Genomic DNA, 16,227 nt, shown 5'->3' on the forward strand with positions numbered 1-16,227 from the left:
CTCACTCACCCACCCACCCACCTACTCACCCACCCTCTCACTCACCCTCTCACTCACTCACCCACCCACCCTCTCACTCACCCTCTCACTCACCCACCTACTCACCCACCCACCCTCTCACTCACCCTCTCACTCACCCACCCACCCTCTCACTCACCCTCTCACTCACCCACTCACTCTCTCACTCACCCACTCGCCCATTCACTCACTCATCCTCTCACTCACCCTTTCACTCACCCTCTCACTCACACTCTCACTCTCCCAGCCACCCACTCACCCTCTCACTCACCCTCTCACTCACCCACTCACTCTCTCACTCACCCACTCGCCCATTCACTCACTCATCCTCTCACTCACCCTTTCACTCACCCACTCACTCACCCTCTCACTCACCCTCTCACTCTCCCAGCCACCCTTTCACTTACCCTCTCACTCACCCACCCTCTCACCCACCCACCCACCCTCTCACTCACCCTCTCACTCACCCACCCACCCTCTCACTCACCCTCTCACTCACCCACCCACCCTCTCACTCACCCTCTCACTCACCCTCTCACTCACCCTCTCACTCACCCTCTCACTCACCCTCTCACCCACCCTCTCACTCACCCTCTCACCCACCCACCCACCCACCCTCTCACTCACCCTCTCACTCACCCACCCACCCACCCTCTCACTCACCCACCCACCCACCCTCTCACTCACCCACCCACCTACTCACTCACCCACCCACCCTCTCACCCACCCACCTACTCACCCACCCACTCACCCTCTCACCCGCCCACCGATCCACCCAATGCAACGTCCAGGAACATCATCGTTGTCGTGGTCGCCGCCGCCATCATCACCCACCCACACCGATGTTCACCCAGCAGTGGATAGACCCTGGCGACGATGCTTTCCCTGGCCCCCGTTGACAGGCGCTACCGTACAGATGGATCCACACGGCCAAGATGGACGCAGAGGCGGCCATCAACGTCTTGGGCTGGAGCGGCAGTGGTGGGTGGTGTAGTGGGAGGGGAGGGGGGGGAGGGAGGGGGGGAAGGGGGGAGGGGGGGAGGGGGAGGAGGGGGAGGAGGAGGGGGGAGGGGGTGAGGGGGGAGGGGGTGAGGGGGGAGGGGGGAGGGGGGAGGATGGAGGATGTTGATGTTGTTGATGTTGTTGACGTTGTTGTTGTTGACGTTGTTGATGATGATATTGTTGACATTGTTGTTGATGTTGATGTTGTTGATGTTGTTGATGATGTTGTTGACATTGTTGTTGATGTTGATGTTGTTGATGTTGTTGATGATGTTGTTGACGTTGTTGATGTTGATGATGTTGATGTTGTTGACGTTGTTGATGTTGATGATGTTGATGTTGTTGATGATGTTGTTGTTATTGTTTTGTTGATGTTATTGTTTTGTTGATGTTGTTGATGATGCTGTTGATGATGTTGATGTTGTTGATGTTGTTGATGATGCTGTTGATGTTGTTGATGTTGTTATTGTTTTGTTGATGTTGACGTTGTTGATGTTGACGTTGATGTTGACGTTGTTGATATTGATGTTGTTGATGATGTTGTTGATGTTGATGTTGTTGATGTTGTTGACGTTTATGATGATGTTGTTGTTGTTGATGTTGTTGGTGATGTTGTTGATGTTGTTGATGTTGTTGATGTTGATGTTGTTGATGTTGTTGATGTTGTTGTTGATGATGTTGTTGATGATGTTGCTGTTGATGATGTTGATGTTGTTGATGTTGATGTTGTTGTTGATGTTGTTGTTGATGTTGTTGTTGATGATGCTGTTGATGATGTTGATGTTGTTGATGTTGTTGATGATGCTGTTGATGTTGTTGATGTTGTTATTGTTTTGTTGATGTTGACGTTGTTGATGTTGATGTTGTTGTTGATGTTGTTGATGTTGTTGTTGATGTTGTTGATGTTGGTGATGTTGTTGATGTTGATGTTGTTGATGTTGTTGATGATGTTGTTGATGTTGTTGATGTTTATGTTGTTGATGATGATGTTGATGTTGTTGATGTTGATGTTGTTGATGATGCTGTTGATGTTGTTGTTGATGATCTTGTTGATGTTGTTGTTGTTGATGTTGATGTTGTTGATGTTGATGTTGTTGATGTTGATGATGTTGATGTTGTTGATGTTGATGTTGATGATGTTGTTGATGTTGTTGTTGATGTTGTTGATGTTGTTGATGTTGATGTTGTTGATGTTGTTGTTGATGTTGTTGATGTTGTTGATGTTGTTGTTGATGTTGTTGATGTTGTTGTTGATGTTGTTGATATTGTTGTTGATGTTGTTGTTGATGATATTCATGTTGTTGTTGATGTTGATGATGTTGATGTTGTTGATGTTGTTGATGTTGTTGATGTTGTTGTTGTTGATGATGTTGTTGATGATGTTGCTGTTGATGATGTTGATGTTGTTGATGTTGTTGATGTTGTTGATGTTGTTGATGATGCTGTTGATGTTGATGTTGTTGATGTTGTTATTGTTTTGTTGATGTTGACGTTGTTGATGTTGACGTTGTTGATGTTGATGTTGTTGATGTTGTTGATGATGTTGGTGTTGTTGATGTTGATGCTGTTGATGTTGATGATGTTGTTGATGATGTTGATGATGTTGATGTTGTTGATGCTGTTGATGTTGTTGATGTTGTTGATGTTTATGATGTTGATGCTGTTTATGATGTTGTTGATGTTGTTGATGATGGTGTTGATGATGTTGATGCTGTTGATGCTGTTGATGATGTTGTTGATGTTGTTGTTGTTGATGATGTTTATGTTTATGATGTTGATGCTGTTGATGTTGTTGATGTTGTTGTTGATGTTGTTGTTGATGTTGTTGATGTTGTTGTTGATGTTGTTGATGTTGATGTTGTTGTTGATGTTGTTGTTGATGTTGTTGATGTTATTGTTGATGTTGTTGTTGATGTTGTTGTTGATGTTGATGTTGTTGATGTAGATGTTGTTGATGTTGATGATGTTGATGATGATGTTGTTGATGTTGTTGATGTTGTTGTTGATGTTGTTGATGATGTTATTGTTGATGTTTTTGTTGATGATGTTGTTGATGTTGTTGATGATGTTGTTGATGTTGTTGATGATGTTGATGTTGTTGATGTTGTTGTTGATGATGTTGATGTTGTTGATGTTGTTGTTGATGATGATGTTGATGTTGTTGATGATGTTGTTGTTGTTGTTCATGATGTTGATGTTGGTGATGTTGATGATGTTGATGATGTTGTTGATGATGTTGCTGTTGATGATGTTGATGTTGGTGATGTTGTTGCTGATGCTGTTGATGTTGTTGATGTTGTTGCTGATGCTGTTGATGTTGTTGATGATGTAGTTGATGATGTTGTTGATGATGTTGCTGTTGATGATGTTGATGTTGTTGATGTTGTTGATGATGTTGCTGTTGATGTTGTTGATGTTGTTGATGATGATGTTGTTGTTGTTGATGATGTTGATGATGTTGATGTTGTTGATGTTGTTGATGTTGTTGATGTTGTTGACGTTGTTGTTGATGTTTATGATGTTGATGTTGTTGTTGACGTTGTTGACATTGTTGTTGTTGTTGACGTTGTTGTTGATGTTGTTGTTGATGTTGTTGTTGTTGATGTTGTTGTTGTTGTTGATGTTGACGTTGTTGATGTTGACGTTGTTGATGTTGACGTTGTTGATGATGATGTTGTTGTTGATGTTGTTGATGTTGTTGTTGATGTTGTTGACGTTGTTGTTGACATTGTTGTTGTTGTTGATGTTGTTGTTGACGTTGTTGTTGTTGACATTGTTGTTGTTGTTGACGTTGTCCAGGAAGTGATTTGTTCTGCGCCTCCACACGACTCCAGCTCTGGGTCTGCTCCCCCACTGGTACCCATGGCAACGAGGTGAGCCTCATAGACTCACACAGAGACTCATAGACTCACACAGAGACTCATAGACTCACACAGAGACCCATAGACTCACACAGAGACTCATAGACTCACACAGAGACCCATAGACTCACACAGAGACTCATAGACTCACACAGAGACCCATAGACTCACACAGAGACTCATAGACTCACACAGAGACTCATAGACTCACACAGAGACTCATAGACTCACACAGAGACCCATAGACTCACACAGAGACTCATAGACTCACACAGAGACTCATAGACTCACACAGAGACCCATAGACTCACACAGTGACTCATAGACTCATCACTCAGAGACTCATAGACTCACACAGAGACTCATAGACTCACACAGAGACTCACAGACTCACACAGAGACTCACAGACTCACACAGAGACTCACAGACTCACACAGAGACTCATAGACTCACGCAGAGACTCACAGACTCACACAGAGACCCATAGACTCACACAGAGACTCATAGACTCACACAGAGACCCATAGACTCACACAGAGACTCATAGACTCACGCAGAGTCTCATAGACTCACACAGAGACTCATAGACTCACACAAAGACTCATAGACTCACACAGAGACCCATAGACTCACACAGAGACTCATAGACTCACGCAGAGACCCATAGACTCACACAGAGACTCATAGACTCACACAGAGACCCATAGACTCACGCAGAGACTCATAGACTCACGCAGAGACTCATAGACTCACGCAGAGACTCATAGACTCACACAGAGACTCATAGACTCACGCAGAGACCCATAGACTCACACAGAGACTCATAGACTCACACAGAGACTCATAGACTCACACAGAGACCCATAGACTCACACAGAGACTCATAGACTCACACAGAGACCCATAGACTCACACAGAGACCCATAGACTCACACAGAGACTCATAGACTCACACAGAGACTCATAGACTCACACAGAGACTCATAGACTCACGCAGAGACCCATAGACTCACACAGAGACTCATAGACTCACACAGAGACTCATAGACTCACACAGAGACTCATAGACTCACACAGAGACTCAAAGACTTACTCAGAGACTCATAGACTCACACAGAGACTCATAGACTCACACAGAGACTCATAGACTCACGCAGAGACTCATAGACTCACGCAGAGACTCATAGACTTACTCAGAGACTCATAGACTCACACAGAGACTGATAGACTCACACAGAGACTCATAGACTCACGCAGAGACTCATAGACTCATCACTCAGAGACTCATAGACTCACGCAGAGACCCATAGACTCACACAGAGACTCATAGACTCACGCAGAGACTCATAGACTCATCACTCAGAGACTCATAGACTCACGCAGAGACTCATAGACTCACACAGAGACTCATAGACTCACGCAGAGACTCATAGACTCACACAGAGACCCATAGACTCACACAGAGACTCATAGACTCACGCAGAGACTCATAGACTCATCACTCAGAGACTCATAGACTCACGCAGAGACCCATAGACTCACACAGAGACTCATAGACTCACACAGAGACCCATAGACTCACACAGAGACTCATAGACTCACGCAGAGACTCATAGACTCACGCAGAGGCTCATAGACTCACGCAGAGACTCATAGACTCACGCAGAGACTCATAGACTCACGCAGAGACTCATAGACTCACACAAAGACTCATAGACTCACACAGAGACCCATAGACTCACACAGAGACTCATAGACTCACACAGAGACTCATAGACTCACGCAGAGACCCATAGACTCACGCTGAGACTCATAGACTCACGCAGAGACTCATAGACTCACGCAGAGACTCATAGACTCACTCAGAGACTCATAGACTCACACAGACTCATAGACTCACACAGAGACCCATAGACTCACACAGAGACTCATAGACTCAAACAGAGACTCATAGACTCACACAGAGAATCATAGACTCACACAGAGACTCATAGACTCACACAGAGACTCATAGACTCACGCAGAGACTCATAGACTCACACAGAGACCCATAGACTCACACAGTCTCATAGACTCACGCAGAGACTCATAGACTCATCACTCAGAGACTCATAGACTCACGCAGAGACTCATAGACTCACGCAGAGACTCATAGACTCACACAGAGACTCATAGACTCACACAGAGACCCATAGACTCACACAGAGATTCATAGACTCACACAGAGACTCATAGACTCACACAGAGACTCATAGACTCACACATAGACTCAGACTCACTCAGAGAATCATAGACTCACACAGAGACTCATAGACTCACACAGAGACTCATAGACTCACACAAAGAGTCATACACTCACACAGAGACTCACGCAGAGACTCATAGACTCACACAGAGACTCATAGACTCACACAAAGACTCATAGACTCACACAGAGACTCATAGACTCACACAGAGACCCATAGACTCACGCAGAGACTCATAGACTCACGCAGAGACTCATAGACTCACGCAGAGACTCATAGACTCACGCAGAGACCCATAGACTCACACAGAGACTCATAGACTCACACAGAGACTCATAGACTCACACAGAGACTCATAGACTCACGCAGAGACCCATAGACTCACGCTGAGACTCATAGACTCACACAGAGACTCATAGACTCACGCAGAGACTCATAGACTCATCACTCATAGACTCATAGACTCACGCAGAGACTCATAGACTCACTCAGAGACTCATAGACTCACACAGACTCATAGACTCACACAGAGACCCATAGACTCACACAGAGACTCATAGACTCAAACAGAGACTCATAGACTCACACAAAGACTCATAGACTCACACAGAGACCCATAGACTCACACAGAGGCTCATAGACTCACACAGAGACCCATAGACTCACACAGAGACCCATAGACTCACGCTGAGACTCATAGACTCACACAGAGAATCATAGACTCACACAGAGACTCATAGACTCACACAGAGACTCATAGACTCACACAGAGACTCATAGACTCACACAGAGACCCATAGACTCACACAGAGTCTCATAGACTCACGCAGAGACTCATAGACTCATCACTCAGAGACTCATAGACTCACGCAGAGACTCATAGACTCACGCAGAGACTCATAGACTCACACAGAGACTCATAGACTCACACAGAGACCCATAGACTCACACAGAGACTCATAGACTCACACAGAGACTCAGACTCACACAGAGACTCATAGACTCACACATAGACTCAGACTCACTCAGAGAATCATAGACTCACACAGAGACTCATAGACTCACACAGAGACTCATAGACTCACACAAAGACTCATACACTCACACAGAGACTCACGCAGAGACTCATAGACTCACACAGAGACTCATAGACTCACACAAAGACTCATAGACTCACACAGAGACTCATAGACTCACACAGAGACCCATAGACTCACGCAGAGACTCATAGACTCACGCAGAGACTCATAGACTCACGCAGAGACTCATAGACTCACGCAGAGACTCATAGACTCACGCAGAGACCCATAGACTCACACAGAGATTCATAGACTCACACAGAGACTCATAGACTCACACAGAGACTCATAGACTCACACAGAGACTCATAGACTCACGCAGAGACTCATAGACTCACGCAGAGACTCATAGACTCACAGAGCCTCATAGACTCACACAGAGACTCATAGACTCACACAGAGACTCATAGACTCACACAAAGACTCATAGACTCACACAGAGACTCATAGACTCACACAAAGACTCATAGACTCACACAAAGACCCATAGACTCACACAGAGACCCATAGACTCACACAGAGACTCATAGACTCACACAGAGACCCATAGACTCACACAGAGACTCATAGACTCACACAGAGACCCATAGACTCACACAGAGACTCATAGACTCACACAGAGACTCATAGACTCACACAAAGACCCATAGACTCACACAGAGACCCATAGACTCACACAGATACTCATAGACTCATCACTCAGAGACTCATAGACTCACACAGAGACTCATAGACTCATCACTCAGAGACTCATAGACTCACACAGAGACTCATAGACTCATCACTCAGAGACTCATAGACTCATCACTCAGAGACTCATAGACTCACACAGAGACTCATAGACTCACACAAAGACTCATAGACTCACACAGAGACTCATAGACTCACACAGAGACCCATAGACTCACACAGAGACTCATAGACTCACACAGAGACTCATAGACTCACGCAGAGACTCATAGACTCATCACTCAGACACTCATAGACTCACACAGAGACTCATAGACTCACACAGAGACTCATAGACTCACACAGAGACTCATAGACTCACACAGAGACCCATAGACTCACACAGAGACTCATAGACTCACGCAGAGACTCATAGACTCACGCAGAGACTCATAGACTCACGCAGAGACTCATAGACTCACGCAGAGACTCATAGACTCATCACTCAGACACTCATAGACTCACACAGAGACTCATAGACTCATCACTCAGAGACTCATAGACTCACACAGAGACTCATAGACTCATCACTCAGAGACTCATAGACTCATCAGAGACTCACTCAGAGACTCACTCAGAGACTCACACAGAGACTCACTCAGAGACTCATAGACTCACTCAGAGACTCACGCAGAGACTCATTCATAGACTCACACAGAGACTCATAAACTCACACAGAGACTCGTAGACTCACACAGAGACTCATAGACTCACGCAGAGACCCATAGACTCACACAGAGACTCATAGACTCACACAGAGACTCACGCAGAGACTCATAGACTCACACAGAGACTCATAGACTCACACAAAGACTCATAGACTCACACAGAGACTCATAGACTCACACAGAGACCCATAGACTCACGCAGAGACTCATAGACTCACGCAGAGACTCATAGACTCACGCAGAGACCCATAGACTCACACAGAGACTCATAGACTCACACAGAGACTCATAGACTCACACAGAGACCCATAGACTCACACAGAGACTCATAGACTCACGCAGATTCTCATAGACTCACGCAGAGACTCATAGACTCACGCAGAGACTCATAGACTCACACAGAGACTCATAGACTCACACAGAGACTCATAGACTCACACAGAGACTCATAGACTCACACAAAGACTCATAGACTCACACAGAGACTCATAGACTCACACAAAGACTCATAGACTCACACAAAGACCCATAGACTCACACAGAGACCCATAGACTCACACAGAGACTCATAGACTCACACAGAGACCCATAGACTCACACAGAGACTCATAGACTCACACAGAGACCCATAGACTCACACAGAGACTCATAGACTCACACAGAGACTCATAGACTCACACAGAGACCCATAGACTCACACAGTGACTCATAGACTCATCACTCAGAGACTCATAGACTCACACAGAGACTCATAGACTCACACAGAGACTCACAGACTCACACAGAGACTCACAGACTCACACAGAGACTCACAGACTCACACAGAGACTCATAGACTCACGCAGAGACTCACAGACTCACACAGAGACCCATAGACTCACACAGAGACTCATAGACTCACACAGAGACCCATAGACTCACACAGAGACTCATAGACTCACGCAGAGTCTCATAGACTCACACAGAGACTCATAGACTCACACAAAGACTCATAGACTCACACAGAGACCCATAGACTCACACAGAGACTCATAGACTCACGCAGAGACCCATAGACTCACACAGAGACTCATAGACTCACACAGAGACCCATAGACTCACGCAGAGACTCATAGACTCACGCAGAGACTCATAGACTCACGCAGAGACTCATAGACTCACACAGAGACTCATAGACTCACGCAGAGACCCATAGACTCACACAGAGACTCATAGACTCACACAGAGACTCATAGACTCACACAGAGACCCATAGACTCACACAGAGACTCATAGACTCACACAGAGACCCATAGACTCACACAGAGACCCATAGACTCACACAGAGACTCATAGACTCACACAGAGACTCATAGACTCACACAGAGACTCATAGACTCACGCAGAGACCCATAGACTCACACAGAGACTCATAGACTCACACAGAGACTCATAGACTCACACAGAGACTCATAGACTCACACAGAGACTCAAAGACTTACTCAGAGACTCATAGACTCACACAGAGACTCATAGACTCACACAGAGACTCATAGACTCACGCAGAGACTCATAGACTCACGCAGAGACTCATAGACTTACTCAGAGACTCATAGACTCACACAGAGACTGATAGACTCACACAGAGACTCATAGACTCACGCAGAGACTCATAGACTCATCACTCAGAGACTCATAGACTCACGCAGAGACCCATAGACTCACACAGAGACTCATAGACTCACGCAGAGACTCATAGACTCATCACTCAGAGACTCATAGACTCACGCAGAGACTCATAGACTCACACAGAGACTCATAGACTCACGCAGAGACTCATAGACTCACACAGAGACCCATAGACTCACACAGAGACTCATAGACTCACGCAGAGACTCATAGACTCATCACTCAGAGACTCATAGACTCACGCAGAGACCCATAGACTCACACAGAGACTCATAGACTCACACAGAGACCCATAGACTCACACAGAGACTCATAGACTCACGCAGAGACTCATAGACTCACGCAGAGGCTCATAGACTCACGCAGAGACTCATAGACTCACGCAGAGACTCATAGACTCACGCAGAGACTCATAGACTCACACAAAGACTCATAGACTCACACAGAGACCCATAGACTCACACAGAGACTCATAGACTCACACAGAGACTCATAGACTCACGCAGAGACCCATAGACTCACGCTGAGACTCATAGACTCACGCAGAGACTCATAGACTCACGCAGAGACTCATAGACTCACTCAGAGACTCATAGACTCACACAGACTCATAGACTCACACAGAGACCCATAGACTCACACAGAGACTCATAGACTCAAACAGAGACTCATAGACTCACACAGAGAATCATAGACTCACACAGAGACTCATAGACTCACACAGAGACTCATAGACTCACGCAGAGACTCATAGACTCACACAGAGACCCATAGACTCACACAGTCTCATAGACTCACGCAGAGACTCATAGACTCATCACTCAGAGACTCATAGACTCACGCAGAGACTCATAGACTCACGCAGAGACTCATAGACTCACACAGAGACTCATAGACTCACACAGAGACCCATAGACTCACACAGAGATTCATAGACTCACACAGAGACTCATAGACTCACACAGAGACTCATAGACTCACACATAGACTCAGACTCACTCAGAGAATCATAGACTCACACAGAGACTCATAGACTCACACAGAGACTCATAGACTCACACAAAGAGTCATACACTCACACAGAGACTCACGCAGAGACTCATAGACTCACACAGAGACTCATAGACTCACACAAAGACTCATAGACTCACACAGAGACTCATAGACTCACACAGAGACCCATAGACTCACGCAGAGACTCATAGACTCACGCAGAGACTCATAGACTCACGCAGAGACTCATAGACTCACGCAGAGACCCATAGACTCACACAGAGACTCATAGACTCACACAGAGACTCATAGACTCACACAGAGACTCATAGACTCACGCAGAGACCCATAGACTCACGCTGAGACTCATAGACTCACACAGAGACTCATAGACTCACGCAGAGACTCATAGACTCATCACTCATAGACTCATAGACTCACGCAGAGACTCATAGACTCACTCAGAGACTCATAGACTCACACAGACTCATAGACTCACACAGAGACCCATAGACTCACACAGAGACTCATAGACTCAAACAGAGACTCATAGACTCACACAAAGACTCATAGACTCACACAGAGACCCATAGACTCACACAGAGGCTCATAGACTCACACAGAGACCCATAGACTCACACAGAGACCCATAGACTCACGCTGAGACTCATAGACTCACACAGAGAATCATAGACTCACACAGAGACTCATAGACTCACACAGAGACTCATAGACTCACACAGAGACTCATAGACTCACACAGAGACCCATAGACTCACACAGAGTCTCATAGACTCACGCAGAGACTCATAGACTCATCACTCAGAGACTCATAGACTCACGCAGAGACTCATAGACTCACGCAGAGACTCATAGACTCACACAGAGACTCATAGACTCACACAGAGACCCATAGACTCACACAGAGACTCATAGACTCACACAGAGACTCAGACTCACACAGAGACTCATAGACTCACACATAGACTCAGACTCACTCAGAGAATCATAGACTCACACAGAGACTCATAGACTCACACAGAGACTCATAGACTCACACAAAGACTCATACACTCACACAGAGACTCACGCAGAGACTCATAGACTCACACAGAGACTCATAGACTCACACAAAGACTCATAGACTCACACAGAGACTCATAGACTCACACAGAGACCCATAGACTCACGCAGAGACTCATAGACTCACGCAGAGACTCATAGACTCACGCAGAGACTCATAGACTCACGCAGAGACTCATAGACTCACGCAGAGACCCATAGACTCACACAGAGATTCATAGACTCACACAGAGACTCATAGACTCACACAGAGACTCATAGACTCACACAGAGACTCATAGACTCACGCAGAGACTCATAGACTCACGCAGAGACTCATAGACTCACAGAGCCTCATAGACTCACACAGAGACTCATAGACTCACACAGAGACTCATAGACTCACACAAAGACTCATAGACTCACACAGAGACTCATAGACTCACACAAAGACTCATAGACTCACACAAAGACCCATAGACTCACACAGAGACCCATAGACTCACACAGAGACTCATAGACTCACACAGAGACCCATAGACTCACACAGAGACTCATAGACTCACACAGAGACCCATAGACTCACACAGAGACTCATAGACTCACACAGAGACTCATAGACTCACACAAAGACCCATAGACTCACACAGAGACCCATAGACTCACACAGATACTCATAGACTCATCACTCAGAGACTCATAGACTCACACAGAGACTCATAGACTCATCACTCAGAGACTCATAGACTCACACAGAGACTCATAGACTCATCACTCAGAGACTCATAGACTCATCACTCAGAGACTCATAGACTCACACAGAGACTCATAGACTCACACAAAGACTCATAGACTCACACAGAGACTCATAGACTCACACAGAGACCCATAGACTCACACAGAGACTCATAGACTCACACAGAGACTCATAGACTCACGCAGAGACTCATAGACTCATCACTCAGACACTCATAGACTCACACAGAGACTCATAGACTCACACAGAGACTCATAGACTCACACAGAGACTCATAGACTCACACAGAGACCCATAGACTCACACAGAGACTCATAGACTCACGCAGAGACTCATAGACTCACGCAGAGACTCATAGACTCACGCAGAGACTCATAGACTCACGCAGAGACTCATAGACTCATCACTCAGACACTCATAGACTCACACAGAGACTCATAGACTCATCACTCAGAGACTCATAGACTCACACAGAGACTCATAGACTCATCACTCAGAGACTCATAGACTCATCAGAGACTCACTCAGAGACTCACTCAGAGACTCACACAGAGACTCACTCAGAGACTCATAGACTCACTCAGAGACTCACGCAGAGACTCATTCATAGACTCACACAGAGACTCATAAACTCACACAGAGACTCGTAGACTCACACAGAGACTCATAGACTCACGCAGAGACCCATAGACTCACACAGAGACTCATAGACTCACACAGAGACTCACGCAGAGACTCATAGACTCACACAGAGACTCATAGACTCACACAAAGACTCATAGACTCACACAGAGACTCATAGACTCACACAGAGACCCATAGACTCACGCAGAGACTCATAGACTCACGCAGAGACTCATAGACTCACGCAGAGACCCATAGACTCACACAGAGACTCATAGACTCACACAGAGACTCATAGACTCACACAGAGACCCATAGACTCACACAGAGACTCATAGACTCACGCAGATTCTCATAGACTCACGCAGAGACTCATAGACTCACGCAGAGACTCATAGACTCACACAGAGACTCATAGACTCACACAGAGACTCATAGACTCACACAGAGACTCATAGACTCACACAAAGACTCATAGACTCACACAGAGACTCATAGACTCACACAAAGACTCATAGACTCACACAAAGACCCATAGACTCACACAGAGACCCATAGACTCACACAGAGACTCATAGACTCACACAGAGACCCATAGACTCACACAGAGACTCATAGACTCACACAGAGACCCATAGACTCACACAGAGACTCATAGACTCACACAGAGACTCATAGACTCACACAAAGACCCATAGACTCACACAGAGACCCATAGACTCAAACAGATACTCATAGACTCATCACTCAGAGACTCATAGACTCACACAGAGACTCATAGACTCATCACTCAGAGACTCATAGACTCATCACTCAGAGACTCATAGACTCACACAGAGACTCATAGACTCACACAAAGACTCATAGACTCACACAGAGACTCATAGACTCACACAGAGACCCATAGACTCACACAGAGACTCATAGACTCACACAGAGAATCATAGACTCACGCAGAGACTCATAGACTCATCACTCAGACACTCATAGACTCACACAGAGACTCATAGACTCACACAGAGGCTTATAGACTCACACAGAGACTCATAGACTCACACAGAGACCCATAGACTCACACAGAGACTCATAGACTCACGCAGAGACTCATAGACTCACGCAGAGACTCATAGACTCACGCAGAGACTCATAGACTCACACAGAGACCCATAGACTCACACAGATACTCATAGACTCATCACTCAGAGACTCATAGACTCACGTAGAGACTCATAGACTCATCACTCAGAGACTCATAGACTCACTCAGAGACTCACTCAGAGACTCACTCAGAGACTCACACAGAGACTCACTCAGAGACTCATAGACTCACTCAGAGACTCACGCAGAGACTCATTCATAGACTCACACAGAGACTCATAAACTCACACAGAGACTCGTAGACTCACACAGAGACTCATAGACTCACGCAGAGACTCATAAACTCACACAGAGACTCGTAGACTCACACAGAGACTCATAGACTCACGCAGAGACTCATAGACTCACGCAGAGACTCATAGACTCACGCAGAGACTCATAGACTCACACAGAGACTCATAGACTCACACAGAGACCCATAGACTCACACAGATACTCATAGACTCATCACTCAGAGACTCATAGACTCACGCAGAGACTCGTAGACTCACGCAGAGACTCATAGACTCATCACTCAGACACTCATAGACTCACACAGAGACTCATAGACTCACACAGAGACTCATAGACTCACACAGAGACTCATAGACTCACACAGAGACCCATAGACTCACACAGAGACTCATAGACTCACGCAGAGACTCATAGACTCACGCAGAGACTCATAGACTCACGCAGAGACTCATAGACTCACGCAGAGACTCATAGACTCATCACTCAGACACTCATAGACTCACACAGAGACTCATAGACTCATCACTCAGAGACTCATAGACTCACACAGAGACTCATAGACTCATCACTCAGAGACTCATAGACTCATCAGAGACTCACTCAGAGACTCACTCAGAGACTCACACAGAGACTCACTCAGAGACTCATAGACTCACTCAGAGACTCACGCAGAGACTCATTCATAGACTCACACAGAGACTCATAAACTCACACAGAGACTCGTAGACTCACACAGAGACTCATAGACTCACGCAGAGACTCATAAACTCACGCAGAGACTCATAGACTCACGCAGAGACCCATAGACTCACACAGAGATTCATAGACTCACGCAGAGACTCATAGACTCACGCAGAGACTCATAGACTCACGCAGAGACTCATAGACTCATCACTCAGACACTCATAGACTCACACAGAGACTCATAGACTCATCACTCAGAGACTCATAGACTCACACAGAGACTCATAGACTCATCACTCAGAGACTCATAGACTCATCAGAGACTCACTCAGAGACTCACTCAGAGACTCACACAGAGACTCACTCAGAGACTCATAGACTCACTCAGAGACTCACGCAGAGACTCATTCATAGACTCACACAGAGACTCATAAACTCACACA

General features: G+C 45.8%; 1 protein-coding gene across 1 annotated transcript in view; it reads left to right on the forward strand.

Moving 5' to 3' along the window:
• Window positions 1–16,227, forward strand: part of LOC142922656 (dmX-like protein 1) — a 78,453-nt gene that overhangs the window by 12,201 nt on the left and 50,025 nt on the right. The window contains exons 4-5 of the mRNA XM_076063493.1: window positions 921–999; window positions 3,820–3,893. Of these exons, the coding sequence (XP_075919608.1) occupies window positions 921–999; window positions 3,820–3,893 (153 nt within the window). The remainder of the gene's footprint in view (window positions 1–920; window positions 1,000–3,819; window positions 3,894–16,227) is intronic.

The sequence above is a fragment of the Petromyzon marinus genome, unplaced genomic scaffold (genome assembly GCF_048934315.1).
Source record: "Petromyzon marinus isolate PM22_M1 ecotype Great Lakes invasive population unplaced genomic scaffold, UKy_Petmar_22M1.pri1.0 PM_Scaffold_135, whole genome shotgun sequence".
In the NCBI taxonomy this organism is placed as follows: Eukaryota; Metazoa; Chordata; class Hyperoartia; order Petromyzontiformes; family Petromyzontidae; genus Petromyzon; species Petromyzon marinus.